The 18,601-nt window shown below is 45.2% G+C and overlaps 1 protein-coding gene across 2 annotated transcripts in view; it reads right to left on the bottom strand.

The window, feature by feature from the left end:
* Nucleotides 1-15,529, bottom strand: part of PDLIM4 (PDZ and LIM domain 4) — a 93,642-nt gene extending 78,113 nt beyond the window's left edge. The window contains exon 1 of one of the 2 annotated variants that reach the window (XM_042452884.1): nucleotides 15,237-15,529. In XM_042452884.1, coding sequence (XP_042308818.1) covers nucleotides 15,237-15,329 — 93 coding nt within the window. In that variant the 5' untranslated portion in view covers nucleotides 15,330-15,529. The remainder of the gene's footprint in view (nucleotides 1-15,236) is intronic. The other variant, XM_042452883.1, reaches the window with a different exon arrangement.
* Between the last annotated feature and the right edge of the window lie 3,072 nt (nucleotides 15,530-18,601).

Below are 18,601 nucleotides of genomic sequence, written 5' to 3'. Positions count from 1 at the left end.
CAAATCAGGCCAGTATTAGCAGCCAACAAAGCTGAACCATGAAGGATCAGTTCATAAAATAATGTTCATTACTCTGTTGCAAAAACAGCAACAACTAAATCATCTTTCTCTTTCTTTATAATTTTCTCTATTTACACACATTTCCAACATTCCAACTTCTCCTCTAATTTTATTTTCTACTTTTTCCAGTAACTATTCATGTTCATTTAAATTAGCCAAGTACAATAATCTTATGATCCATTGTATTGGACTGTAAAATAATTCATTTGATTTTTAAAAAAAAAATAACCCGTACAAAATGCAGAATGAAGCCTAGAATAATAATATTGTGTGTATATGTGTGTGTGTGTTCTTGTGTTATCTATAACAGGCACAAGAATTAACAGTGAACATTTCCAATGATTTAAACTAGTCAATTAAGATAAAGTGAGAGCTGGGATAAATATGACTTGTCTTTAATTCCCATGGCTTGTCCAACCTTCTGGGAACTACTATGTATGGCATCTGTTACAGCAAAAAGCCTAGGAGAACAAAACCAACAAATGTCTTTGTGATCATCCAGCTCCTGATGTGTGGATCACTCAGCTCTATCCCATGGATGGGGGACTCGCATGTTTTTTTCACTCTGGAAAATACAAGTGCCTGTTGCTAAAATATATGCTCTTAATTATGTATATCTGTTGCCAGTGAAGAGTTGAATTCTATCATGAATGAAGACAAAAGACAGAAAAAATAACACAGTGCTGAATTTAATCATCCATGTCATCCACTAATGATCCAACTGTTTCTCTTCCACCAGTTCATTTGGCTTCTTTTTGTCTCAATTGGCTCACTTTTGTCTTGGACTGATGGAAGAAAGAGAAACCTTTTTCTTTTCTGATCAGGATCAGGTAGTTCCTCATTCTGGTAATGATCACAGGAATTATGTGGCTACCCTAAGAGTAGCAACACCATGTATCCTTTTCTTCTCCTCTTGAGTAACAATGAATAGTACTGTACAAAACATATTTACTTTTCCCAACCCTTGAAACTGGCTATCAAACCTGGCCTGAGAAACTCCTAGCATAGTAAAATTATAATGCATATTTTGGGACCAAGATTTGGTGGGAGAGAAGGGCAGAGAGAGAAAGACAAGGAGACACAGGAGTTTGTAGCATCTACACAACTTCCATGTCAAGCTGAGAACATGGAAAAGGTACAAACTGGCTGGAGGATTCCAGGAGTTGTAGTCTGATAAAGTAAATTTCTCAAGCTCTGGTCAACTTTTGTCCAGTAGCCAGGACCAACTCTTGGTTTGAGGATTCATTAGAAAAGTGACCACTTCCTATAATAGTGAAATCCTGTGTTGCCTACCAGCAATAGCACTATTTAGTTTGGCACAGGGTGGCCTAGACCCACCATTTTAATGTTTCACAAACTTCCTGATATAGGCGGGGTACAGACCGCCACTTTGCGGCGGTCTGCTGCCGCCGCCAGTAGGTCCGAGGGGGAGCCGGAGCCTTCAGACGGCCCGACTCCCGCGCGGACCGAAAAAAGAAGCTCCAAAATGGGGCGCGCTCGCTACGTCACAAGTGGCGCGACACGTCTGGACGCTGTGCGTCCAGTACGTAAAGATGGCGGCGCCCATGTAGAAGGGGCGCCGCCATCTTGTACGGACGGAGTCCGTACTAGGCCCAGGGGCGTCTAAAAGAGACGCCCCCTTTTTAAAATGGGACGTCCGGAGGACGTCCCAAAGGGCAGTGTAGAAAGCCCCATAATATCATTCTGTGAGGAAAGAATGCTGATCAAAGAGCTATTTTGTTGCTGTTTTTCAGAATGAGCCAATGTCAGTCATCAGTAAGTGCTGTCTTTGATCATGACTGCAATGAGTGTTGGATATTGCCAAGTTTATTTATTCACTCAATGTATTTTTAAATGACTCTTCATTTTATTGGATACAAGGAAAGCACTTAAATGCAGAAAGACTGAAATATGCCTTCTACTCCAATAAACAAAGGTAAAAGTAAATTTCTTTTAAGTCTGTATCTAATTGAATTACTGGTAAATAAATCTCATGCTGCATTTATTAATCAACAAAAGGGCCTTTACATCACCAGGAACTTTCATCAAACATACTCAGATGTGTCCCAACAATATAAGCATGTTGACATTCCCTAGGTATTTTACACTGGGTAGTTAAGTGCTATGTTAATCTTGTATTAGTGCCATTTGCACAATTAATTTCCCCTCTTACTCTTTGCACAACAAAAAGGTTAATATGGCAGTGATCCCTTTTTTCAACTGTTTTGTTTCTTTTACATAACTATATGCACAACAGCAGAACCAATCTGATTACCAGGCTATTAAATTTACTTATTCTAAACACAATTCTGACTTACCAAATATGGATGTGATGGACTGACAACCTGATCCTGTTGCCATTTTATGCCAGAGACAAGATATTAGCCCTACTGAATAATAGAATCAAAGAGTTCTCAAGGGTCATCCAGTCCACCCCCTGCCAAGCAGGAATACACAGTAAAAGCACCCCTGACAGATAGTCATCCAGTCTCTGGTTAAAAACTTCCAGAGAAGGAGTTTTCACCAAATTCTAAGGCAGTTCTTACTCCAAACAGCTCTTACTATCAGGAAATTCTTCCTAATGTTGAGGTAGAATCTCTTTCATGTACTGTAGTTCAAATCCATTTCTGGGTCCTAATCTCTGAAGCTGCAGGCAACAAACTTGCTCTATCTTCAGTAGGACAGCCTATCGAATATTTAAACAGGGCTATCATATCACCTTTTAACCTTCTTTTCTCCAGGCTAAACATACTCACTCCCTAAGCCATAGATTCAAAGAATCACAGAAACATAGAAATGGAAGACATGCCAAGGGCCGTCCAGTCCAACCCCCAGAATGCAAGAACCCACAATCAAAGCATCCCTGACAGATGGCCATCCAGCTTCTGTTTAAAAACTTCCAAAGAAGGAGACTTCACTACACTCCAAGGGAGTGTGTCCCACTGTTGAACAGCTCTCACTGTCAGGAAGTTCCTACTGAGATTGAAGTGGAATCTCTTTTCCTGTAGTTTTAATCCATTGCTTCAGGTCCTATTCTCTGGAGCAGCAGAAAACAAGCTTGCTCCATCCTCAATATGACACCCCTTCAAATACTTCTACAGGGTTATCGTATCACCTCTTAACCATCTCTTCGCCAGGCTAAACATTCCCAGCTCCATACAGTAAGTCTCTCCTCATAAGGCATGGTTTCTAGGCCCTTCATCATTTTAGATGCCCTCCTCTGGACAAGGTCCAGCTTGTCCACATCCTTTTTGAATTGTGGTGGCCATAACCGGACACAGTATTCCAGTTGAGGCCTAATCAAAGCAGAATAGAGGGGCACTATTGCTTCTCACAATCTAGAGACTATACTTCTATTGATGCAGCCTAGAATTGCATTGGCCATTTTAGCTGCTGCATCACATTGTTGACTCATATTCAACCTGTGGTCTACTAAGACTCCTAGATCCCTTTCACATGTAGTCTTGCTAAGCCAGGTGTCCCCCATCCTATATCTATGCATTTCCTTTTTTCTGCCTAAGTGCAGTAGTTCACATTTCTCCCTGCTGAAATTGACTTTGTTAGCTTTGGCCCAGCTTTCTGATCTATTAAGGTCATTTTGAATTTTGATCCTCTTCTCTGGGGTATTAGCTACTCGTCCTACTTTGGTGTCATCTGCAAATTTGATAAGCATGCCCCCAATTCTGTCATCCAAGTCATTGATAAAGATGTTGAACAGTACTGGGCCCAGGACAGGACAGAACCCTGTGGGACCCCACTGGTCACTTCTCTCCAGGGTGAAGAGGAGCCATTGCTGAGCAACCTTTGGATTTGGCCAGTCAGCCTATTACAAATCCATCTAACAGTTACATATTTTAGCCTACATTTTACCAGTTTCCTTGCAAGAATATCATTGGGGACCCTGACAAATGCCTTACTGAAATCAAGATATGCTATATCACAGTATTTCCTTCATCTATCAAGCTGGTAATTATATCAAACAAACAAACAAACAAACAAATAAAAATCAGATTCATCTGGCATGACTTGTTTTTGAGAAACCCATGTTGACTTTTTGTCATTCCTCAAGGCATATTTCCCTCACCTTTCGTCACATTAGTTGCTCTTTTCTGGACATGCTCCAGCTTATAACTATCCTTCTTGAACTGTGGTGCCCAGAAATGGATACAGTATTCCAGGCCTGACCAAAGCAGAATAGAGTGATACTATTACATCCCTTGATCTAGACCAGGCATCGGCAACCTACGGCCCACAGGTCGGATCCAGCCCGCGGGCACCGTAGGAGCGGCCCCAGGCCGGCCCTGCCACCGATTGCCGCCGCCGCCGCTCCCTTTCCCCCGCCCCCTGGGACGGCCTCTCCCTTCCCGGAGGGGCGGGGGAGCGCTGGGGCCGCCGGTGCGCTCCATTCTCCGCCCCCTGGGATGGCCTCTGCCTTCCCAGAGGGGCGGGGGGAAGCGCTGGAACCACCGGCACGCTCCATTCCCCACCCCCTGGGACGGCCTCTGCCTTCCCAGAGGGGCGGGGGGGAGCGCTGGGGCCGCAGGCCTGGGGAGAAGGAGGCGGTGTCCACAGAGGAAGAGGAAGAGGAAGAGGAGGAGGAGGAGGAGGAGGAGGAGGGAGGAAGGAAGGAAGGAGCAGGAGGAGGAAGGAGGGAAGATGAAGAAGAGGAGGAAGAAGGAGGAAGGAAGGAGCAGGAGGAGGAGGGAGGGAGGAGGAAGGATGAAGAAGAGGAGGAAGAGGGAGGAAGGAAGGAGCAGGAGGAGGAGGGAGGGACGGAGGAGGAAGGATGAAGAAGAGGAGGAAGGAGGAGGAAGGAAGGAGCAGGAGGAGGAGGAGGAAGATGAAGACATGCAGTCTTTCTGAAGGTGAGACAGTGTGACTTTCCAAAGTGCATTTCTGTGTATTTTCAGTGCTTTCAATGCTAAAAGGTCTGCTTTAACAATGAGAGTGGTTTCGGCCGTCCCCTTCGGCCGAAAGGGCCCCTTGGAGCCCGTTCGGCTGAAGGAAGGGGCCAAGGAGGAGAGGGCAGGCACACGCCTCCTCCTCCTCCCCACGGGGCTTCGGAGGACACCTCAGGCCTGGCAAAGCCCCGAGGACAGGAGCAGGGGCCGTGCGCCTGTTGCTCCTGCCCCTCACTGGCCCTTACTGGTTCTCTGAGAGGCAGCTGGGGGCCACGGAAGGGCAGGAGGAGCAGGCGCGCGCCTGTCACCCCCTCTCCCAATCCCCCCCCCTTCTAGCTGTCTCTCAGACAGCTGGAGGTTGGGAAAGGGAGCAGAGAAAGCCCCGCCCCCAGAGGATGGAAGCTCCGCCCCTGGCATGCGGCCCCGCCCCCGGAGGGTGGAAGCTCCACCCCCAGCATGCAACCCTGCCCCCGGAGGGTGGAAGCTCCTCTCCCCCCGCTTCGGCCCCCCAGTTGTCTGAGGGACCGCAACCCGGCCCCCGGCTCAAAAAGGTTGCCTACCCCTGATCTAGACATTATGTTTCCATTGATGCAGCTACATGGACTGTTGTCAAGCCAGGTTTTCCCCGTCCTCTTATCTGTGCATTTCATTTTTTTCTGCCTAAGTGTAGTACCTTACATTTCTCTCTGCTGAAATTCATTTTGTTAGCTTTCTAATCTATTAAGGTCATATTGAATTTTGATCCTGTCTCCAGCTATTCCTACCCTTCCTAATTTGGTGTCATCTGCAAATTTCATAAATATGCCCTCTATTCCTTCATCCAAGTCATTGATAAATATGTTGAATAGCACTGGTCCCAGGACAGAACCCTGTGGAAGACCATTAGTCACTTCTCTCCAGATAAGCCCTGGATGCGGACCCTTCGGGTTCAGACAGACTGGAGCAAAGAGTTAGAACACATTGTGATAAGGGAAAAGTGGCAACAAAAGGGAGCTTTCAAATTTGGGTCCCTGCATAAGCTTTGTGAGCTTCCATGGGACTTGTCTTGCAGGTTGGAGTTGCATTGCTGCTCCTGCTTTCTTTCATCAGACAGGCTGAGAGAAGTGGTAGCAGAAGAATGAATTCTTTTGTGGGAGAGTGGACACTTGAAGCTGTGTGGGGAAGACATTCTCTGGGGAAGGAGTACCTATACTCGATTCTTGGAAAGAGTCCTTTGTCTTTGAGCAGCTCCTATAGTTAAAATCTCTCCCTTTCTGGCCCACATCAGTGTCCAGACCAGAGCATGTGGATTCTATAAACCCTCTACACACACACCGGCTGTGTCCTTCTCTGCCCTGATGAAGGATTGAGAGTCCCTCCTCTCTAGGGAGAAGCTTCTCCCTTGCACCTGGTCACCCTGGCAGCAGCAACTCAGCAGCTGCCTGAGCAGCAACGAAGAGGTCTCTCATCCACACTGATGTTTGCTGCAAGGCTGGCATGGGTAAGAAGCTTCTCGATCACTGCTCAGCCAGCTACTCAGTTGCTGCTCTCTGGACAACATGGAGTAAAGAGAGAAAAGGGAACAGGATGACAGGTAGCAAAGAGAACAGCAACTAAGAATCTCTCATCTGCATTGGCCTTAGCTGCAAGGCTGGCACAAGCAGGAAGCTCCTTGGTTGCTGCTGAGCCAGCGGCTTGCTTGCTGCTCCCAAGGTGTCTAGGTGCAAAGGGAGCATGAATTTGCAATAAAAAGGGTAATGGTAAAGGTTTTCCCTTGAGAAGATTGTCTAGTTGTGTCCAACTGTAGGGGATAGTGGTTATCTCTGTTACTAAGCCAGGAAAGCCAGAATTGTCAGAGATGATTCCGTGGTCTTGTGGCCAGCATGACTACACAGAGAACAGTAAACCTACCAAAAATATGTGGGGAGGGGCGCTAGGGTTTCCATCCAAAAGTTTGGGAACCACTGGTCTAAGATGTGTGTTTGGTTTATGCGTGGCTTCCCCTTTATGCTTGGCTTCCCCTTTCCACAGTATAACAAACTCTAGGAGAATATCATTACTCCCACCTAAGGATCCCACCACTTGATTCCATTAACCAGGTCATCCCTGTTGGTTAGGATCAGATCTAAACTAGCTTGTTGTCTCTACTACCTTCTGGACAATGATCCTGTCTGCTAGGCAAGTGAGGAATTTGCTGGACCTTAAATTTTTGGCTGAGTTTGACCCCCCCAGCAAATATCAGGATAGTTGCAATACCCCATCACTACTACATCTCTCCTTTCTGAGAGCATCATCCATTTCCGCAATTTGCCTTGTGTGTGTGGGGGGGGGGGGGAGCCTGTAGTAAACTCCCACAATAACATCCATGTTGTGATCAGACTTTGTATATTAAAACGCTTTAATTTGTCCTGAAAAATCAGTAACAGTCAACTTTTTAAAAGGAGATGGAAGGGTTTATGTTTTTGGTTCAGAGTATGTACCTTTATGTTTACATACATTTCCATAGTAACTATGAGCACCTGTGTCAGAAGAACAATAGCTCCAACACTGACGTCATTATACTAACATAGTAAAAGTGCTGTAAATCCCCTCCATTATTTGTGTGTGTGTGTGTGTGTGTGTGTGTGTGTCTATCCTTGCAAAGACTGAAAGTGTTTAGGGTGCCGATAGGTTTATTTTGTTAAGTTTCACAGTTGGATGTTAAATTGACACCATGAATAATTTCTTTTGTATGATTTCCTATCCTGGATGATAAGGGTAGCCAATTGATTGAAATAATTCATTTCACATACTAACTCTAGACTATTCTAGTTCCCAGTGGGGAAGAGTATACAGTGGGCCCTTGTTATCCGCTGGGGTTTGGTTCTAGGGTCCTCTGTGGATAACAAAATCCATGAATGCTCATGTCCCATTAAAATCAATGGCATAGTAAAATGGTATCCTTTATATAAAATGGAAAATCAAGGTTTGCTATTTGGAATTTATACTTTTTTTGGAATTTTTTCAAGCCGTGAATACTTGAATCTGTGGATAAAGAAATCTAGATAAGGAGGGCTGACTGTACTATTAAATATTCAAAGAAAGAGTAGTTTGGAATAAAGTCCAAAAGTAAAGATATTTTACAAGGTATTCTTGCCATTTAAGGACCAACGTACTGCTACAAATTTAACAAAAGGGAAGCCAGTTAAACAGAAAGTACACATAGAGTTGTTTCACCAAAAGTCAGGAACCAATTGCTCTTATGCAGAGGAAATAACAACCACTAACACAGTCTGATGAGAAGCGCCATTCATGCTGTAATTGATACACATATGCCCATGCTGATACACTTATAAATATGATTCAGTTGGCAACAGTTGAAAAAGCCTTAGGTTTGTGCACACTTATCTCTCCTCCTCCTCTGTGTCTTCAGAAAGAGGAGACTGGATATATCTGCTTCCATTTTCAACCACCAGTGGTAGCTCATTATGCCTGAATTAAGCTAAACTGTGCCTAGTGTTAACAACAGTTTGATTAAACCAGCCAGATTCCAACAATGGTTAATAATCCTGATTTATTTCAAACCATTGTTAACACCAACCAAAATTCCAGATTAAGCTATAATGAACTGTGGTTAGTTGGAAACAGAAATGAGATCACCATAAATCGACAAGTGACACACACAAGCTCACACCTAACAAAGAAAACCATCATAATGAAATCATTTGTTCATGGGAGGAAGGAAAACTAAATCATAGACAAAGCGTTTGCCCTGGCTTAACTTTTTAACTCTACAGAAATTGAAACCTAAATCTGAATTGTAATAAAACATTTCATTTCTTATCTTCTACATTTGATTAATCAGAATAAAATTACAATGAACACCAAAAAACAACACTAATTTTGAAGTCTACAGTCTTGAAGCACCTCCCAAAAAAGACTAATAAAAATTACCCAAGCTACAATAACTTCTACCACAAATCCTCCTCAATAGGAAATTCCACCACCACTACCACCATATGGCATAAATTTGAGATGCATCCTTATGTGCACATACCTGAACTTAAGGCTCACTGCACACTGAAAGATTTAGTTCTCTGTAAACAATAGCAGGATTGAACTGAGATGATTCTCTACAGAAAATACTGCCCCTCAAGACCAAAGGGTGGCAAGAGGAAAGATGGATATAAAGTAAGCAGAATGTGTTGGTGTCAAGAGACCAGCTGTTTTTCCCTGGCACATCTATTATGGATGTCTGCATTATTTTACTCACTCTTCATCAGTCCCTTGTCTCATATTTCTTACCTGCTATTATAGTGTCTAAATATTAATCCCCTCATTTAAAAAAATGAGCTTTTAATAAGCTTACCAAGTTAAGAATATGTTGATTCTATATTATAAAGCATCATAGCTAAATATATTCAAACTAAATGTTAAAAATATAATACTGTAAAGAAATTGCAAACTTGTCTGTCTTTGTCATTTTCTTTTACAATTTCAGATGTAAATCCCATTTACTGCAATGAATTCCACTGCACAGAGAAAGGCTGCATATGTGAAAACACCTTTTAACAGCTGTTTCTCCTTGCAATATCTGTGACAGCTTTATGAACCATTAATTTATATCTATCTCAAACACAAATGGCTACAAAAGTAATATAAACAAAGCAAGTTGTCTAGTTAACTTCAAAGAGGAACGGGGGAAAGGCTCAGGCCTTTTAAGATATTGAAGTGGCCCAAGTTCACAAACTTGCCTTATAAAAAAGACAAAGGAGATCTGTACTGTACCAAATCATGAAACAGATTTATAACATAAATCAAAATGGAATTATCTAAGTAGAACAGGATCATGTTTGCCAATTCATGTAAGTGTACCAAGTTTGGCATTTTATGCCAAAAGAGACTAAAAGACTGGTTTTAATCTGAACATTAAAATTATTAGGGTCCTTGCTTTGGTATGTTTTTAATTAATTATATTTTTAACTTAGTATTTTTAAGCATTTTACATTTTTGACTTGTTATATTAATGTGGTGCTTTCATTGTGTTTTAAAATTGTACTCTTTTATTGTTTATGTTTGTGCATCTTTTATGAGCTGTCTTGGGTCCAATTTGGGAGAAAGGCATGAATTCTGAAATATTATTTTTTCTCCAAATCTGCTATCCGAGTACAGCCTGGCTGCAGCCCTTGTCCCTTAATGTGCTTCAGCTGCCATTTTTCAAAGTCAGAAAGTCAGAAAGTTCCCGATTTTGAAAAATGGACTCCAAAGCATGTTAAGGGATGTGAGCTGCAGCCACATACACTGTACTCGGATGGCAAATTTGGAGTAAAAAGCCATGCAATAGAACCAGGATGCAGCCTGAATTAGAATTCAATTCGGGAGCGCTAAGTCGCTTTTTAAAGTGGTGTGATAAGCTCCCCAATCTTTATTAAACAGTAAATGGTCATAACCACCAATGAAATTGTTTCAGAACACTAATTTGAAAAGCAAAATGTAATGCTGTTTTTTTAATTACCAAGAATCGTTGAGTTAAAACACAACCCTATACCAGCCATCTTGGGAAGTATAAAGGAAGGGGGACTTCCAGCTAATCTTGTGGAGGGAGAGAGGAAAGCTTGGATTGAAGTTTTGATTCAGTCATTGAGGCATGAGATAGTACGCGCAGATTCCTCCTGCCCACGCACCCATCGACTCACCCTCCAACATGGTGGAAGAGGAGAAAAAGTAAAAGTGGGTGAAATAGAGAAAAGGGGGCTTTTCCAATCACAACTATACATCTGCTACAATAAACAGTTTAGCTGAAGCCTTGACTGGTGATATATAACCATCCACTGTGAGATCTTGACTGAAAACCCTTTCCTGCAGACTACAGCAACATAGGGACAACCCGACTGTAAACTCATCTGCTCTGTCAGTAGGGCTAACTCCCCACTGGGATCTCAGCCACAGAGGTCTAAGAAGTGTTAAGAATGCTTCCCATGGGATTTGCAGATCTCCAAAAAGTCACTTTCCTCAAGCTCTACTTCTGAGAGCCTAACTCCCTTGAACATAGGGTTGCCATCCCTGAGAGCCTCCAAACCGGGAAAAATGTAGGACATGGTTTTAAAATGTAGGACCTTTTTTTTTTAATTTCCTTGCCAGGAAATTTTTTTTAAAAAGGTCCTACATTTTAAAACCTTGTCCATGGCCTCCCTGGGGCCTGGGAGACAGCGCCCCCAAGCCCCAGGGAAGGCTTGGAGGACGCCGCTTCCAAGGCCTCCCTGGGGCCTGGGAGACAGCGTCAAGGCAGTAGGCAGGAAGCCACCCACCTCCGCCTCAGCCTCCTCCTCTGTCTCCGCCTCCCGGGCCCAAGAAAGTGCCCAGCACGGAGGTGCACCAGGCAGAGGAGGCGGTGGGTGGTTGCCTGCCAGGGCCTGCAGCCCTGGCGCGCGCGCTAGGAGCACCAAACCAGGCAGGCACCTCTGCCTCCTCCTCCGCTTGGCGCGGCCTGCAACGGAGGAGGAGGAGGAGAAGGAGGTGCCCGCGCCCCCTCCTCACCTCCCTGCCACCCTCCCCCGCCTCCCCCCGCACACCGCCTCCTCCTTCGCCTCCTCCTTTGCTTCCTCCACAAGGCCTGGAACAGAGGAGGAGGTGGGTGGCGTGGGCACACAGGGAGGCAGGGGATGGTGGGTTGGCACTGTGCGGGCCCCGAACAGGGGGCTGGGGGCCAAACCAGACCGGGACCAGGAGGGGCCCCCAAAAGCGGGTTTGTCAAGGGGGCCGCCAGGTTATGGCATCCCTACTTGAACATCATGGGATTTACTTCTGAGGAAATCTGCAGGTTTGGATAGAGTCCATGGCAGACAGTGGCTACAATAACAGTGGTGGGTGGGGCTTGTGGGCCATCCCCTCAGGAGTTGCTTTAACACTTTTTGAGGAGTGCCTTCCTTGCTGCCTTTGGGCCAGCCTTGCATCTTGGCTGCCTGTGCAGCCAGCAGGCCTTTCCTTACCTTTGCATGTCATTCCAGCTGCCATTGTCTCTCCAGCTCCCTCCAGCCCTTTCCCTACATTTCCCTCCCTCTCTCCCTACCTTTCAAGTGTTAGGATATTGTTTTACAAAAGTGATTCTTACCGTCTGACAGGGGTACTGTGTTTCAGAGATGACTCTATTTTTTTAATGATAATAAATGAATAACAGCAACAACAGAAGCTATGCCAGCTAAGTAGGGCAGACAGCAAGGCAGTCAGAAGACTGGTACCATTGTGTAGTTGCAGAGAGGTGTGATGGTGATTGTTGGCATACAGGTATGTTTCTATTTCTTTAAACAATGCAATTGCTGTGAGACAACACTCTGGTGTGATAAAATCCTTACATTCATATCCTAAGCATGTTTACTTAGAAATAAGTCTAACAATGCTCAAAAGAACCTACTTCCAAGTGTGCATAAAGCTGAAGCTATGATGTGATTTCATGAAAACATTCACAGATGTTCTGTAGTATCTAAATATGTGCTCTCTGTTACAGGAAACTCCATCTTTTGAAGTAAGCATTTCAAAAATTCCCAGAGAGAAAGACATATTGCCAGTTGTCAGACTCCTCCTGGAAGCAGCTGGCTCAGTTCTTTCACTAAGTATGGTCCTATGGCATGCTCGCTTATTTAATGAAACACAAGTGTATCTGTATCCACATCTAAGGAACTGGAGATAAACCATGTGCCATACACTGAACATTTCTCCATTATTTACACAACAGTGCCATTTTCACTGCAAGTAAATCCTGAGCTCTCATACCTAGCAAAATAAACCCTTCATTATCAAAGTTATAGGAATTCTTTAGGGCATGAACTCTGAAGTACAACACAGTCCTAAACAAATATCCAACCATTGTACCAACCTTGCTCTGTGGCAGGCAAACAGAATATAAGACCAATAAGCGTCATGTGTACAAAACCAGAGAAGTGTTCACGGCAGCAAAAGTGACTGGAGTTTAATAGCTATGGTTAATATTCAAATGGCTGGATTATCACCTGCTTTTGTTTTCACTTTCCCTATAACACAGTCAGGCATTCTCTGAAACCTTTCAGAAAAATAAAACATGATGCAGGGACAACACAGTAGGCACACTACGTATTCATTTATCACAGGTATTTCATACAGTTTTTTAATTACTATAACTCCACAGTAATTATTATGTATAACAGTCCGGTGGGATGTGTTTTTCAGAAGTCACTGTGTTCTGCAGCACTGTCTATTAACACAGCAATAGTGGTTTGGGCATTGGACTACGATTCTGGAGAGCAGGGTTTGGTTCCTTGCTCAGACAAGTCACACAGCCTTAGCCCCCAGAAAACCCTAAGAACTGCCTTCATGTTGCCATAAATCAGAAACGACTTGAAGGCACACAATAACAACTGTGATCCAAACAGCAGGAGTGCTTCATCCTGCCACTGTGGGATGCAGCATTTCCCTGTGCTTGGATTACCAGTTTCTGGTAAGTATATTTAGGACTGCAAGTTTAGACCCATAGCCCAACCCCAGCACTTTTAGTTTACACATTAAATGCCACTGCTTTCAGCAAAATGTGCTTCCAAGTAAATATGCATGGTCTCAGCCTATTCATGAGTTTCAAGCTGTCCCTTTATAATTCCATTAGTTTCTTGAGAGACATTCCTGGAAGCCCTGCAGACCATGAATTGCCTTCTTCCTCTAGTTCTCCACAATACTGAGATCAAAGCAGTGAAACTGACTCAAAAGAAGACAGGCCTAAAAGATGAAGAGTGGGTGTTCTCTGCAAGGCAGAGGCACTCACTATAAAGGCATTATATGGTGGGCAAATTCACCAGCAGTTCCTCCTTTGAGTCAAACTTCTTATGCCCCCGCCACCAGCACCCTGGATGGATTTCACAGGGCTCTCCATGCCAGTAAAAAAACAGGAGTGTTGTTAAACTATAACCCCATCTTTCCTAGGCACTCAGCAAACTCCTTCTTCTGTTTTTAAAGATACAGTACTAGTTTTCCAGGCTGGGCTCCAAGAAAATAACTAGCCAGTCTAGCACAAGCCAACCCCAGTGTACAGCAGGCCCAGCACACTGCTTCTCCCATTGTGGCTTCCAAATGGAGAAAAGGAAGAGACAAGGAGGAGAGAGGCAAAAGAGGCAGACAAACAAGTTTTGAACTCTCCTGGAAAGTGCAGTAGCTGGTGGGCAGCATCCTGGACAGCCTCCAGCCCTTTTAGGAGGACAGTTTCCCGCATCTACTCCTGCAGCTCCCAAGATTTGTGGCCCCTGACAAACAAAGGCATCCTTGCACAGATCAAGCCTGAACTCTCCCTGGAAGACCAAACGGAGGCTTTTGTACTTTGGCCACATCCTGAGATGGCATGACTTGTTGGGTGCCTTCAAGTCCTTTCTGACTTATGGCAACCCTAAGGCTAACCCGATCATGGGTCTCTCTCGGCAGATTTCTTTGGGGGAAGGGTTGCCATGTCCATAAGGCAATAATGCTTCAATGACAGGCTCTAATGCAATAAGGATAGGGGAAGAGGAAAGCAAGAGAAAGAAAGGCTGCAGGCCAGATGACCTCTAGGGGTAGCAGTGTTGGCCATATGCCAAATCCAATAACATCCCAAGGTAGGGATGTTAAAGGTATCATTGCTTGGACTCAGTCAGGGAGGTCATGGCCTGCCTCTCCAAGACCGAGGTTGAGGAGGACAGGGGGTCTTGGGGGGTGCCTCATCCACAGGGATGCTATGAGGGATAGCTAACAACAACAACAGCTGAACTGAGGGTGTGCAACCAGTGCCCTGCCCTGGGCGGCGGGTGGAAGAAAAAGAGGAAGAGGAGATGTCCAGGAGCCAGGGGCAGCAGTGGCCCTGGAATCCTTTGCCAGGCGCCCAGCTTGACTCTGAGGAGAAAGCAACTCAAGGGAATAGAGGGTTACAAAGATGGTGAGAGAGAGAGAGAGACGGCCAAAAAAGGCATCCCCTCAGCTTGACCCAAGGCCCCATCTGAAAGTCCAAAGTGGAGCCCGAGGGGCTTGCTGAGGGTTTCCCTGTCGGGGGGCCAGAGGTAGAGGCCCTCCTTTTCCAGGACCTGTCCTACATTTCCACCTTCTGTCCAAGTGGCCCTCCAGAAACGCCCTCCATCCTGAGCCGGACTAAGGAGTCCTATTTCGAGTCACCCCAGGGCCAGCCAGTCCGACCCAATCCTGCCCTGCAGGAACTCCCAGGCAAAGCCCCCCCTCCCCCTCCAGCCTCTGCTTAAGGGCCTCCAAGGAGGGGGCTCCCCTTTAGATGAAGCCTTTGGCGTTTGGCTATTGGGGGCAGTCTCCCTTCCTTACCCGGGAGATGGTGAGCGGGGCGCTGAAGTCCTTGCCGCCCACCAGGCGGAAGCCCCAGGGCGAGGGCCCGCTCAGCACCACCGTCTGGGGCATGGCTGCCCTCGTCGGACCGAGGAGGAGGAGGAGGAGGAGGATGGAGCCCGAGGCGGGAGCGGCTCCTCTGCCTCCAAGCGCCTGGCAAGCTCCGCTCGGGCTCTCGCTCTCGCTCTGGGCTCCCCCTCGGAGGAGGAGGAGGAGGAAGGCGGGCCCCTGCGCTCTCAGGGCGGGCCAAGGGCGGCTGCTGCTGCTGCTGCTGCCTCTCCGTCCTGAGCCTCCTCCTGGGCAGAATGAAAGAAGGCTCGCCTCCCCCGCCGGGCCAAGGAAGAGGCGGGCGGCGGCGGGGCTGAGGGGGCCAACCCATGGCTCCCAGCAGAGCCCAGTGACCAAGCTGAGCCTGTGGCACTTGGGCAACAACAGGGCTGGAACTGCAGGGAGGGAGAAGCCATCCTTCCCTCCCCAAAGCCGCCTTCTCGGGGGGCTTCTGGCTTTCATGATGGGCTAGTGCCCAATAATTCCCTTCCCCCATCTGAGCCCACAGGGAAGGGGCAGGAATGCTCTGGATCTGCCTGGAGAGGGAGAGCTCCGAAGACAGCCCCACAGGGAAGAAAGAAGCTCTCCTATTCCTCCATGCCAGGTTCCTTTTAGGGCTCTCTCCCTTGGGCCCAAAGAGAAGAGCAGAAGGGACAGGATTAAGCTGAGGGTGAGATGCCAGATTTATTTTCATGGGAGTGCCTGATATCCTATGATCCATTCCTGCTGGTAAGAGACAACATTGAGAGAGGGCAGTCATCAGCATATTCCTGGACATCTGTGGAAGACTTTTCATTTCATAGAATCATAGAGTTGGAGGAGACCGCAAGGGCCCTGATCCAGTCCAACCCCATTCTGCCATGCAGGAAATCCAAATCAAAGCATCCCCAACAGATGGCCATCCAGCCTCTGCTTAAAGGCCTCCAAGGAAGGAGGTCTTGCCTCTTTACTTCTAACAACTTAACCTAAAACTGTAGGCCTAACTAATTCCCTGGGATGTTTGCCCCTCAGCGCTTCTGTTTTTGGAAACAAAACACTGGATTAACATGGCAGCACTGCTCCAAAACACTGTACGCACCCTCTGTAAAACGTAGGGAGGGAGGGATTTTCATGTTCTAATTTGTTACTCTTTGGGACTCTTGTTATTTGTCTGTTCAACCCAGATTCCAATTTTATCTGGAGAATTTCAGTAATTAATGTTTGATACGAACACAGTTTGCTCTTGCCATCTTGTGTTGAATAATCATAACATTAGCTAATCTTGTTTTATTTATGATAACAGATCATAAAGTGGTTCTCTATTTGTGTGACAAAAAGTTCATGTATATAAGATCTTTGTTCCTTCTATGTGTTAACATTAATTTTCTTTCTCCTCCTCTCTTTAACTCCAGGTAAACTGTCTTCATGAGTAATTGGGTGCATATATATGTCTCCGCTTTTAACTTCTATTATATAACACTCCAAGGGTAACCAAAATCATGTTGCCACCTCAGGTAGACTAACACAGGCTCCTGTGCCCTCCAGATGAGGTCACTTTCCAATAAAAACAAAAGTATACATTGGCAATAGTCTTAAATCCAGAAGTCAAAGGTAGCAATGCTAGTCACTGCCTAAACCATATCCTCCAACATGTCAGAGAGGAAGACATGGACATGTTTGTAAGATGTAAGCCTCCACTGCCAATATCAAGGATCATTACTTCACTCTCCTCCTCCATCGCCCCATGCCCACAATGTTATACAATACCAAAGAGTGTTCTCCACCTGCTGTATGCAGTTTGTTCCCACAGGCTCATTGAAAAGTCCAAGAGCCTGTTTGCTCAGTTACCAGTATAGTTAGTGTACACAAGACATGGGAGACACAGGCTAAAATCCCCATATAGCCATGAAGATGTAACCTTGGGCAATCCATATAGATTACATGGTTCCTTATTTTGTGCATCATATGATGTGAACTAGAGATAGGATACTTGTACTATCTCCTTGGAAATTAAATTTACAGAGATTTTCTAGGGATGCATTTTAGATTGTAATCCCATGTGGCAGTAAGAATAGTAGAGCTTACTTCTGAGTAAACATGAAGATGATTGTACTAAACATAAACAGGGTTTACTTCTGAGCAAACATGCAGAAAAAAGAGTGACCCCAATGAGCTCTTACAGTGTGTACTGTTAAGCATCCCTGTATAACCCACAGAGTATTTGGGGTTGGTTGGAGATAGCATGTTTTTCATCAATGATCTTTCAGGTTCCTAGGAAAAAAGAATTGTTTGCCCTAAGGCATGTGTACATCCAGGTAAACAAAACCATCAAATCTAAAGTGATCCTTTGTTCCCCCAAATAATCTGCATTTCCACTCAAAACTTGAGACAAAGGATCTTTTCACACCCAAAGCAGTAAGCCAACTTCTCCCTGCCTGTTCCCTGTTGTCATCTCAGCCAAACTTCTCCATCCATCCATCTCGGGGATATCACAATCCAATCACTTTTTGTTTCACTCAAGCTAAAGCCATCAACCAGTCCAGAATCCCATTGATGATTCTTGGGGCTAGTTTTGTCCAGGGCTAGTTTTAAGGTATAAACCTAACCTCTGCACACACAGCCGGCATATACACCCACACTCTGTGTATGTTCTGTGTTGTCCTCAGACCTTCCAGTCTGAGCTACTATAGCTTTTCATGGTCTTTTCATCAGATAGGTGATTATAATCCAACTGCAAACCCCTGAAAACTCCTCTGTCCCGTTTCCATATTTTCATTCTGGTTAGCTCTGTATGCTATGTTTGTTTGAACTGCTATCTTTTGGCTGCTGAAGGGGGGATTGCACTCTGCATTTCTCTAAATAGAACCTTCTTAATTCATGCAAAACCTGGAGTCCTCCCTGTTAGTAATGATATTCACTGGTGCACACAGTCCAAAGGTTACCCAAGCGTCTTGCAAATTGAATTTCCCCAACATTAGAAGTGATGCCGGCAGTTGGTGGGAACCCCCCAGCCCCCGTTCCTTGGGTAACAGTATTAATAATTCTGCATTCAAAATATTTCAGAATTTGAAATTTACTCCTCACATGCTTCCACCCCTTTATGATGATCATTAAGAAATCAAAGGTAAAAGCTTTAAATGTTAAATCACTTGCATTATTCCTCATCCTAACACAGGGTATAAAATGGTTCTAATCCTAAAGATTCTTACTTAGGAAGTTGGCAATTTATTGTTGCTGCTCCATTATCTTGTGCTGGGATGGGAGAGAAGAGTGCTCCCTAACTGGGATGTATAGAGCTGGTCTTAGACTGGCCCAGT

This window comes from Sceloporus undulatus, chromosome 2 (genome assembly GCF_019175285.1).
Source record: "Sceloporus undulatus isolate JIND9_A2432 ecotype Alabama chromosome 2, SceUnd_v1.1, whole genome shotgun sequence".
Taxonomy (NCBI): Eukaryota; Metazoa; Chordata; class Lepidosauria; order Squamata; family Phrynosomatidae; genus Sceloporus; species Sceloporus undulatus.
Note: the sequence above shows the minus strand (reverse complement) of the source record. Positions and strands in the feature narration are given on the sequence as shown.